Here is a 12,882-nt window from a genome sequence, read left to right on the forward strand (position 1 = left end):
TCCCCCCTCTCTCTCCCTCTCCCCCTCCCTCCCTCTCCCTCTCTCTCTCTCTCTCTCTGTCCGATCAAAGAGTAATGCCACTGGTCCATAAACCATGTGCTCCATTTCTGGGCAGTAGTAATATACTTAAACTGACCATCAAACTAAAACCTTGATGAATTGATTACAAAGATAAAAGTTTTAGAGTCCAGTATACCGTTCCAACACTATGATCCAAAAAAGTCCCAAATTTTAGGCTACTTTCAAACTGACGTTTCTTTACCAAAACTTAACGGATTTTAAAAATTCAAAATACATTTAATAAAGAACTAAATACATTTAAATAAAGAATTTAATGGTATAAATTCTATGTTTCAAACTGACCGGAAGTAGAAAATTCCAATTGGAACATCAACTTCCGGTTGATTTTGGAACATGAAGTGCATAGGAAAATGCATCTTAACCTATTCAAAAATATTAGAAATACTCAACTTGTTTTTGCTTAACTATTTTAAAAGCTAGATCAAACAAAATTCAACTTTTAAAATAAAATGAAAGAAACATAAGGAAAGTAGCCTAAAATTTGGAACCTTTTTGGATCGTAATGTTGGAACGGTACACTGGGCGGCTCTAAAACTTATATCTTTATAATCAGCTCGCCAAGGCCTTTCATTTGGTACCTATTTTAAGTACATTTCTCACTGCCTAGAAATAGGTACATGGCGTCACGCTTTTTCCGATTGAATCAATATCATGACCTTTTAATCTTTTGACGTTTGTACAACTTATCTCATTACGCATCATACATTATATGCGGCTCGGTACACGCGTGTGTACTAGTCCGGAGATATACTTCACGTTGACTGATAATCTGATACGACAGATGTTATGCGCGATAACAAAATTCAACGCCACCGCAAGATTGTTCATGCACCCTATGTGTCTTCTACTTCGTGACACGTCGTAATACAATGTCAGGCATTTGGCGGCGACTTACAGCCGCCCTCTTAAATTAAATACGAACCTCTTGCGAGCCTGGTAGTGCCTTTGTACGCGCACGTGCGGCTACGACGCATACGTTCCCGTTCATTATGCATGTGAGAAACGGTGAAAGCGGTGGGTAGGAGAAATTAATTCCTTCCTCCTAACCCGGGTGTACACATATACATGCATCTTGTCCAGAGATGCAATCGGCACAATTCCGCGAACGCCGTATTCCATGCAAATTCCATAATTTTCAATTAACGATAAGCTGTCCTTCACGCGATGTTTGTTCGTGACAATGATGGCGAGTTCTATAATTCCGTCACGGCTTCGCGCGACAAAGAAGATGAAAAACATCGACAAATTGCTGATCGTTAATCAAAACAAATTTCCGGTCTGCGCGGATGACTTTTCGTTCGCATTCGTGCGATATCGCCCGCTCAGAAGTAAACGTACGTCGTGTCATGCGAATTGACAAAAAAGAATGCGCGATATTTGATTTCGAAACTTTATAATTGCTCCTACGTTTACGTTCGCAAAGCTTAACACGTTGCTGTCAGCGTTCTCGTTATATTTTCATTAAAAATCAACTGCGATCGAAGAATGGATACTGCTGTTATACGGTATGAAATATAAATTTGCCGCTACTCTGCGAATTATTGTGTTTGTGACAAGTGGCAAGCTTTCGCGTTCGCTGATCATTAGAGTATGCTGGAGCATATTTTATATGTATATCTCAAATAATGCAGTTTAAGTACGCGACAATTGTGAGATATAAACAAGGAATCTTTCTCCCCGAAGAGGGATGATATTTGCAAGAGAGAGGAAGGAGCAGACGATATTGCAAATAATTGAGAGGCGCAGTGGTACAAAAGTCCACGTAATATTTCGACTCGTAGCGAATTTTCCGTCGAGTATAAGCCACTACGCATTATTATCGCGGGTCGCGATATTAAAATATATCCCTCACGTCCACCGTTATAAAAGATAGTGTGATATAAAAGTCATCTACGCGTAATGTGCTCGAAAGTAGCTGACTTACAATCCCGAAAGACTTGAGCTGTTCTTTCCTCAATCCCGTGAGACGTGGATATTTGTTACAGTCGTACGCTAAAATTGGAATTATCAAGATAAATGCACACTCCCGTTAAAATTAACAAATCACAGATCGTTACGCAGAGGAATTACGTAAGAGAAGAATGCACATTTTCTATGGCAATTTATCAGTAAAGATATAATGACAATAAAATATGGAAAAGTTTGTTCAATAATTATATAATGTTAATACTTGCATTTGATATCTGGATTTAATATACCGAATATCCAATCGTCCGTTCCCGCAATTTTTTAAATCTGCCTTGGACAACGAGAGTGGTAAATTTAGGGTAGAGAGAGAGGGTAAAGGATAAAGGGAAATGCAGCCACAACTGTCGCAATTAAAACCGGATTTATATGAGAATATATATGAGAAACTTGATTGCTGCTGTGGCATTTTTGTGCCTCATTTCACATAGCCCTCCTTTGTTTTCTGCGGCAAAACAACAGTTGTGTAAGCTGCCCTCCAAAACATTTTATCGACAAGGAAACCGATTTATCCGATACGAAATTGTGTAATATTACGGAAGAGAATCAATATAAATAGCAGGAATGTCCGAATAATTCCAAATGGATATTTTACACGATTTCTCGATACTATGAATCTTTTTTTCTTCTGTTTTTTGCTAAACAGTATCGTAAAAGTAATATTTATTCTTGCAATATATTCAAATCAAACATTTGCGTAAGTGAAAAAAAGCTGTTACTAAAACATACCAGATAAAACAATTCACAGAAAAAGTCTTACCTATGTAAATGAATGCTGAATCAATATAGGTATAATAAAACCTATTGCGCGATTGTATCTTCAAAACAACCATACAATATTTTCTTTCGCAGATAAGCAAAACACTGGTTTCTGCGATCGATAGGAAAAATAGGTTAAAGAGCGGGAACTATCACGGTGATCTCTCAGCCGCATTACACTCAGAACGTCGTGTTAACTTTTCGCAACGTTGTATTAACTTTTTGCACCTAATTCTAATTTAATTGGTGCAAACGTGCTCGTCGATTTGCATGAACTGCAGATGCTCGACGCGAGGTCAATAATGAAAATTTTACTTGCATATTCGGTAATAAGTGGAGAATTGGGAGTGGGTGTGTTCTCCGTTTCCGAGCTAATTGCGGGAACCGGTAAGAAAGTCAGGCTGAATTTAATAGTTTGCGCGAGTAATTTCTTGCTGCGTGAATGAATACAGCCGAATGCATTCAAATCTTTCGGCGTACGTAGTGAACCATTGTTTATACGTCCGCATGAAAGCACCTTGAGTTTTTTCCACGTCGCGCACCCACGTTTCAATTTACATACGCCAACCGCACTCTCGGAACCAATTATTTGCTACGATTTTTTTCCTTAGTCTCACGATTCAAGCAAATCATGATGATATTTGTTTAATGCCGTTCAAGGAGAGAAGCGCGCAAAGCAAAAGGGAATATATATGCTGTTGACATACAAATGAGACCGAACAAGTTATTATCTCATTCTAGTGCGTTATGTATTTTGTAGAATATCGCGCTATTCGTCCACCAAAACTCTAAAGTTCGTAATAAGCTTTCGTTCGCGCGCTAATGAGAGTAATAATTTTGCGTATGCACAATATTATAATTTGCCAGTCAAATAATGACGCAGGAAAAGGTGATGCGTAATTAAATGGCTCGTTTAAAAATATCTCGACGAAATGAAATTACAATAAAAAACGTCTTCATTAGAATGTTTGCTCGCAAATAAGATTTCTTTAAGGTCCATTGTGTGAGAGCACAGAGAATGGAGTGTTAATTAATGTGTCTCCACACACAATGATAATTGCCTTCTGATGCATTTTAAACCATTTTTTTAGTTGCGACAAGAATTCAATAATAGAGAGATAAGTCTAGGTTGATTCATCTCAATTTCATCACAAACAATTGTCATACTTTTTGTTCCGAGTATAATATCAAATATCTATCGTCGATCTTCGTCAATCTTATTCGTATAATTATGGGAAAATTGAGAATTCACTAAAAGTATAAATAGAGTGTCTGACAATGCGTTCCGACAATTATATCGATCTGCGCTGTCGATCGTTATTTATCCAGTGATAATTTTCTGTATTATTTATCAATGAAAAGAAACGCGTCCCTAGAAGCAAGTGTAGCTGATCCACAGATGTCTATACTAAACTAGATTACTAACTGAGGCTTCGAACTTGTATCGCATGAAGTTTCCGGTTGTATGCGAGAAAATGGCGGTGGTCCTGTGTATGTGACGTTTGTGTGTGTGACGTGTCACTTGCATGAGTACTTACAACGTACAATGTGAATCAGCGTGACCATTAAATTGATGTCGTAAAAATGCCAGCATCTTGTTGCATAAAAAAATATCGCAAAAAAAAGATTGTATTGAACGTTATTTGCTCTGCTCATTTTCAACAAAGGAATTTTATGACTAAATGTAGTGAAAATATATGGCGGCAGCGGCCATTTTCTCGCATATACCGGAAAATCTATCGGACGCGTCATGCTATGCCAATGATGACATGTTAGCAATCTAATTTAGGACGGAATTCATAAACGTTACTTGAAACCTGTCTTAAGCACATTTAAGATCATTTTTAAGATTATTTTTAAGATCATTTTCAAGATCAGCTTAACACTCAAGATCGTCTTATAATAGTCTTACATACATAGTTAAATCTTGAAAACTCGAGTTTGAGCTTAAGATCGTTTTAAGAAAACTTATGCTTAAGCTTCCGACTTCGGAAGTATTCGGGATTTTTAACTATATGATATTGAAGTTCTACAAGTATATATAAATATACAAATATATAAATATATAACGCGCAGTTATATAAATATACAAGTTACAGTTATATAAATATATAACGCGCGCGGAATTTAAATGGTGTTTTATGTGTATTCGAAAACTCTTTGATAAAAAGATATAATTATATCTGATTCAAAAATCACACAATAATTATCTTATTACTACTTAAAGAAACATGATTAAATTAGGTTAAATTTATCATTTTATACAAATTATAAAATAATTATCTATAAATTATAATAAAAGAATATATAAATGTAATTATATATATATATATATATATATATATATATATATAATGCAATAAATTATTTCAAAATAAGTGTTAAAAAATATTAAAAATATTTAGTCAATAAATGAAATTAATATTTGCAAACAAAGAGATCAAACGAAATGCAAATTAAATGAAACGAATATCAGTCGAGTAAAAGTAGAATCGCAATAAACATCTAGGAACAATGGCATTATACCAGTGCTATAATTTCTTACAGAACAATGTAATTGTAACATAATATGTATTGTATATATTGTTTTGTAGAGAAATTATAACACTGATGTAATATTACTGTCCCTCGTTGTTTATAGCGAATTTATATAAGTCCAATTTAACCTATTTCACTTGTCAAATGCGATAAACATCTATGAAGGTGCGTTCAGAAAACTGTCTTGAGTATATAATTTTTCTTGTTTTGCGTTCGAATGAGAGAGAAAGTGGAATGAGAATTGTAAAGTAAGCATATCCAGGAGAAATGTCCAAACACATCTTGCTAAAACACCTATATTTTTTATTTCATGACCGCCTCAAGTTGACAATTTATTAGACTTGGATAAGATTGGTTTAAGATGTAGCTTAAGCAGTTACTGTGCATCTCATCATATCAAGTAGTACTTAAGATTAGACTATGACACGATGTTTACTTAATTAAGCATGGACTTAAGATTTAGCTTGAAATTCAGTCTCAAGTAATGTTTGTAAATTATTCGTGGTCTTGAGCATTAGCTTAAGTCGGTCTTGAAACTCAAGATATATCTATGAATTCCGCCCCTAGATATCTTTGAGCTAGTCGAAGCTTTCTAATAACTATCGATCTATCGAGTGCAGTCGACTCTATCGAACTACAGAAGGCGTCAAAGTCGCGGAGCGACTTACGCATTTTTTTACGTTCGTCGAAAATGAGTCTCATGCGGAAATCAGTGCCGAGAGTGCCGAGAGAGCGACGTGCGATCGCCTAACTAAATACGGAAGTAGTTGCGCGAAAACTTAGTAAATATCAAAACTGTTTCTTTTTATACGTAATTAAGATTTTTTCTCATATTGTAAACAATGTTACCACTGAGGAGGGTCCACTGAAGGACCGAAATGCGTTTGGTTATTTAAATAAAAACATTTTTTTACTTCTACATAAGTGAGGATAGATACTAGCTGTCTTTTTTTATATTAGTTTTTATTTTAGTTAATTATATAACACTACTATACATCCGTGTTGTTTTTTATAGACCCTTATTCTCCCATGTTTTTGATTTTATCAATAAGACCCATTAAATAAAAATTCTTAGTAAATATCGATCTATCGGTAGAATCCTAAGTGTATACGTCTTACTAATAAACGAAAGCCATCTTCCGAGATTTGTTATCGCGAATATTACTGTCGTCGTCTTTTCTTCAGGAATGTATCGATGTTATTAGTAAGTAATCTTCTCATTTTTCGATACACGCAATTCAATTGGTGCTTGTCGCGATGTGTCGAGTCGACATGTTGAGTCAACGCGACTCAACTCGAGTCAACGCGAGTCAACGCAACTCTTGCACTTGTTTTTACCCACTCACTCGAGTAGTAGCAGAGTCGGGCGACTGTCGGACTTATTAATCAGGTATTAGAAATTCGATGATAATCATAGATAAAAAGAAAAAGACGACGACAGGAATATTCGCGATAACAAATCTCGGAAGATGGCTTTCGTTTATTAGTAAGACGTATACACTTAGGATTCTACCGATAGATCGATATTTACTAAGAATTTTTATTTAATGGGTCTTATTGATAAAATCAAAAACATGGGAGAATAAGGGTCTATAAAAAACAACACGGATGTATAGTAGTGTTATATAATTAACTAAAATAAAAACTAATATAAAAAAAGACAGCTAGTATCTATCCTCACTTATGTAGAAGTAAAAAAATGTTTTTATTTAAATAACCAAACGCATTTCGGTCCTTCAGTGGACCCTCCTCAGTGGTAACATTGTTTACAATATGAGAAAAAACCTTAATTACGTATAAAAAGAAACAGTTTTGATATTTACTAAGTTTTCGCGCAACTACTTCCGTATTTAGTTAGGCGTTTCTCATGACTGTTGAGTAATCCGAAAAGCGGAAATGTATTTCTTAATTTAATTAAGAGTGAGAAATGTGCTTGTACATAATATGATGCACGTAATCATCAATCATACTTACAGAATTGAAGGAATAATGAAGAATTTTTAATCCCAAACAGGGTTACATTTTGGTATAGGTGAATAAATCACATTTATTTCATAGTAATTACATAACTCTGTCGTCACGATATAAACTGAACAGTGACGACAGTTTCGAGAATAACGTATGTTATCGCAAATGTATAAGACGCATGTATGATGTACGCATGTATACGTAGTATATCTTTACAATTTACATTACGATGTTCGTCCACACATTATAGATAACATCGAACTTTCTCCGTTATACACATTCACACGCATCGACTTCATATTTACCAGTAAGAAAATAATATCTTTCAAAAAGTGACAATGGTGAGCTGTTACTTATACCGACTTGTTAACTTATTGTTATTGGCCACTTAGCGATTGTAAGAGAGCTGCGTTATATTATACTTCGATTATTACCGCTCTCATCGTCGTAGTTCACGTTATAGTGGCGCGAAGAACTGGTGGTACCGCGACATAGATTCAAACGACACGGATATGTCTCTCGCGACGTACGATTCAGCTAAAACTCCACTCAAATGATAGAGACGTCCTCTTTGGACTGGAGCTTTTCACACGTCGTTCGGGAGTTCATCCTGAACGTATGTACTTGGCTCTCTGCCATGCTCTGTCGCCACTTGATGGAGGTCGATCTGTAACGACCTGGAAACAAACCGAAGTGCGTACTAGATTAAACGTTTGCCAATGCAATTTCCTCGCGACCGAGAGATATGCCGGGTGATCTGAAGCACGTTTCGTAGCGGAAGAGCAAAGTTTCGTTTCTTTAACTTAAAAGAAAAGTTTAAGAAAGATAAAATGTCATAAATTCATATAAAATTTATGACTCAACGTTATGTATCCTAAAAAGGTTTTATATACATCTCTATAATTATAAAAATATAATTTCGAAAGGGATTAAAGAGCTAAGGTGCGGAATAAGTGTTACTTTATATTATACATTATAAACTATAACATGGTCGAAACGTCTGAAGTTGTAATAGTTTATAATGTATAATATAAAGTAGCACTTAACACCCGCACCTTGGCTCTTTAGTCCCTTTTGAAATTATATTTTATATAATTATAGAGATGTAAAACCCTTTTAGGATACATAACGTTGAGTCATAAATTTATAAATTTAACGATCATTCGAGAGACATTTTTCCGTCTTTTTTTCGAGTGGTGGAATTTGATATAAAACAAAATTGAAAAAATTGCTTATGCACTCCTTTTCATCTTAACACGTTGCTGTTTGAGTTACTTGATTCCCGTTAACGAATCTACAGATGTAAACTCGTATCTTTATAGTGTCCAATGCATTACGTTCAATTTTTCAACAAGACAATTTTTCGAGAATAAAGACAGCTCTCATAGTCACATCATTCGCAACATCGAGAAATTACATTACTTGATCGTGTTTTTCCGCGAGTGATACGAATAGCCGGACTGGTAAATTGAGACTGCTGCATATGACCAAAGTCACGAGTGACAAATTGATGGTCGAATTGGTTCATCCTCGTTCGTTCTACCGATGGACTATTTTCGCTCGAATGCGTCCGATACTTCGGAGGAACTCCGTCTTTTTAGTTTGTAAAACTCGCGACTCCGGGAGAGAGATATTAGTCGTTTAACATATTACAACTCAAATTCAGAATCGAATACATATTTACGTAAATCATATACATATTTACGTAAATCATATACATATTTACGTAAATATACTTTATTTATGTAAGATTTGAAATAGCACATCGGCAATGAAATGGCATATCGATCGTTACGGTACATCCTATAGACATACATTACGGAAGTTCTACGGCCCCCTCTATTTATCCCTTGACGTATTTCGAGGGATAAAGTTGGATCGATGAGCTCCTCTCTAGCCAACCGGCATATTATGGTTTGTTCGCTTGACTTATGTAAGAGCGACGATTCTGTTGAAAATGATATTATCTTGAACAATATTTCATGACGATCTGTCTGTCGCTCGGTGGCTGTAATTCCGCGGGCAATTAACGTGAAAATTTAGCAACTTCAAACTCGTCGGCGAGATCTGGCACGATAATGTTTTTCAGCATAAACTCGCACCATGCGTTAAATAATACGTTGTATGAGAACATCTTGCGCGAGTTACTCGGCTTGCACATGTGTGTGTGCGACGTTATAAAAAAATGTCCATTACCGTGTCGCATAATGAAAATGTTTCGAGCGAACTGAAAATTAACCGTATAAACGAAATGTAGCAAGTAAAACCGCACTTTTGTTGATAATTCATTTAGGAAAGTGGATATTCCAATTCGTTAGAACTCAAGCAAATTTAAGCCGAAAGGGCGGTTTAAAACGCAAATAACGATATTAGATTTTCATTCGCTACCAATTATTCCTTGCAGTATTAATTTTTTTTCAGTTGATTAAAAGTGATCAAAAGATCATCGTCCTTCTCTGTCGCGCGTGATTACAAAGCTCCAAGAAGTAAAAGAAAGCTTTTAATCGCAAATCAAGCAGCAATTTCAGATTAGTTGTGAAATTGCAATAATTAATACCTCGAAAAGGAAGATTCTTCCTCTTTTTCGTCAGATGAAAGCACATTTCTTATACTCATTTGCTCCCAATAGTCGAATATCACTTTAGCTTCCAATGGTGCGATTAGATACGGATGAAAGAGATATCATGCTTTATTGACATCTTGGTGATGTTCTCTCACGTTGGTGATATTTCCTCGCCCAGCGAAGTATATAGAAAATGTCAAATAGGAATGATGATTCAACCTCTTAGCGTAAGTAGCGCTCTATTTCCGAAAAGATCCAAAATAAACGATTTAACTGATAACGTGCACAAATGTAGATTGAGTACTCGCTTTCAGTACGGTCGCAGATATGCCGTAGAAAGCCGGAAATTGGTAGTTTGAGAGAGTGAGAGAACGAGGAAGAGAGAAAGAGAGAATGACACATATCGTGTCCCTTTGTCACTTTGTCGTATGACGACATCTTCTCGCCATGAGACGGGATGAGAAACAAGCATTCGCGTGAACGAACGGATTACCTCTCTCCACTCTCGCTCTTCAACTGCCAAACTCTCAACTTTGTTGGAACATTTAGCCGACAGTATATATGTCGTTGGATTTAACTCATTTGCAGCGAGATACTCATGCTTCAGTATCAAGCGTGATCCTTTGGATAAAATATCGTGCGAGTCGGTGTTATTTGTCCGAGATGCTTCAGATGAAATAATTCGACGAATTGCCGACTCGTTAGAACGCAACACTGTCAATATAACGATCGGCTTAGCTTCAATATTCGCAGACAGCGAATATAATTGGGATGATTATAACGAGATACGAAATCACTCATTTTTCTTACTCTCTCTCTCTTTTTCTCTCTTGTGCGCAGAAAATCGTACTTTGCGGCGAACAAACGCAAAGGGAAGATTCGACCATGAATTTTATTAAAATAATATCGATAATATGTCGGTCACGCGCAACGAGCTTGAGAACTGTTACTGTATGGATACAGTATGGATACACTCATTTCATTACTGTATGAATACTGTATGGATACACTCATTTCGAAACTGGACAGACGAACAACACAGACAACGCAGACTCGACAGGGATATTTCGTTCCGATTGTCGGGTATACGTGAAATAAATTCACGGGATGACCCGCTGGAGTGAGTTAAGCGCGATTGTGGAATGAAAACGCGATAAAATGTGTCACTAGTTCAACGTCATCTTGCGACTCGACTAAAAATAATGAGCAAGATAAACACTCACCCGAATTGCAAGCCACCGAACGTTGGAATCCTGTCAGTTCCTGCATTTCGCGGCTTCGCGCGTTCGTACGACCAATCGCGCGGCAGCACTTACAGATTACTAGTTGAAAGTAAACTCGAAATCTGGAACAGTTAAATGCGGATGTGTGTGACTGTAATGTCAACAAACAGGAAATAACAGCTTTGTTTATACAGCATAAACCCGTAATGCAATAGAAATCACGAATGCATATTGCCGCGGAAAGATGCGGCGGTTGGATAAAACCTCTAGACCGGTTGAAGAGATTCATAGGGATCAAACGGACTAGCACTTTGCGTATTGAACGAATAATAATACTTTCTTTTACTATTCCCGTATAAAAGGAAAGATCGTCGATTTGTCAACTGAATACCTAGCAGATCTTTTCTCGCTACTGTAGCATATTTTTCCTTGCATTAGCATTTCCTTGCATTTAAATAATTATAGCCTGCCAATAGTGGAATCTAATTTTGACCTAATTTTGACCTAATTTTGACTTCCCTTTGATATTTTATACTAAATACTAGCAAAATAAATATTTACTTGCGATTTTAGTACTTTTGTTTCTTACAATGGAGAACCAAAGTGCCAATTAATCGATTAATCGATTGTGAAAATTCGTCACGAGCTGGAGACCAAGATTTCCAAAACTGTTTTCAAAATAAGAGTTTCGAGATGTCTTCTCAAATTTTCTCTTCTGATCTCCATTAAAATAATCAGAATAAATTGGGTACTCTTTCTTCCTCCGATTTAAGTTATCAATATAACGTAGCACGTAATAGCACGTAGAATTTATTGAGTTTTATGGACACAATCCGGATAAATGATCTTCTCCTTTCTTACTTGACTTAAGTGCTGAGTCTTGCTGGTTCCTTTATAACTCTCTAGGGAAAATTCCATTTTCCTCGAGCTGAAACGTTGATATTAAAAATTTTATTATTTAAAACTTCAATTTCATTAATATATAAATTTTTTGTAGAATTTATTGAGAAAAGAAACCCATTCGTAAACATTTGTGTATATCATTAATAGATATATCTTCCTTCATTTTCAAAACTGAATTCATTAATCAGAATTCCATAGGGTTAACATTAAACGAGGTTTTAAATTTTTGAATTATTGACGAATAATATTGCTATTTGAAAAGATAGTGACGATCAAACTTTTAACGAAATCAGAAAGAGGCCTGAAAATTTTCTAATCTAATTAACATTGCGAAATAAAAAGTGCATCAACTTTGGAATATACGATACTTGTCAAGAGAAAAACGTATGCTTGTTTTTGTGTGCAATTCTTCTTTCTTTCTCCTCTCATCCCTGAATCTATTATATTACACGTGCCAATCGTTCCATGGCAAGCGATCCTCTCTGTGTAACAGTTTTCGAAGTAATGGAGTATTACAAGTGTACAAATACTTGATCAATACGTTAGACGGGCAGAGTGTATATACGAAAACCGTACCTGAAGAATCGTGACCTTCTCACACTGCTGAATCTATTGATTATTCGGTCCTCCTACTTGCCAACGAAGGGAGGAGAATACACAAATACTCGTTTTCACGTGAACTTTACAAGAACCATGTGTGTACTAAATAATGCACACTAAGAAGAAAATATTTGAAAATTTATTTGCGAGATATATAAAGGTTATTTCACAGAAATAAAGTTTATATCTCCCAAGTAAATTTTTAAGTATTTTTTTTTCCCAGTATCTTTTTCTTTTCTATATATATATATATATATATATATATATATATATATATATATA

The 12,882-nt window shown here is 35.6% G+C and overlaps 1 protein-coding gene across 1 annotated transcript in view; it reads right to left on the bottom strand.

Annotated features, from left to right (window-relative positions):
- Nucleotides 1-7,492: 7,492 nt before the first annotated feature.
- Nucleotides 7,493-12,882, bottom strand: part of LOC116850206 (tachykinin-like peptides receptor 86C) — a 62,513-nt gene continuing 57,123 nt past the window's right edge. Inside the window, exons 7-8 of the mRNA XM_032828193.1 lie at nt 11,098-11,219; nt 7,493-7,988 (exon numbers count right to left, since the gene is read on the bottom strand). Of these exons, the coding sequence (XP_032684084.1) occupies nt 7,861-7,988; nt 11,098-11,219 (250 nt within the window). The 3' untranslated portion in view covers nt 7,493-7,860. The remainder of the gene's footprint in view (nt 7,989-11,097; nt 11,220-12,882) is intronic.

This window comes from Odontomachus brunneus, unplaced genomic scaffold, assembly GCF_010583005.1.
Source record: "Odontomachus brunneus isolate Ranch 3 - 2012 unplaced genomic scaffold, Obru_v1 Obru_scaffold_136, whole genome shotgun sequence".
In the NCBI taxonomy this organism is placed as follows: domain Eukaryota; kingdom Metazoa; phylum Arthropoda; class Insecta; order Hymenoptera; family Formicidae; genus Odontomachus; species Odontomachus brunneus.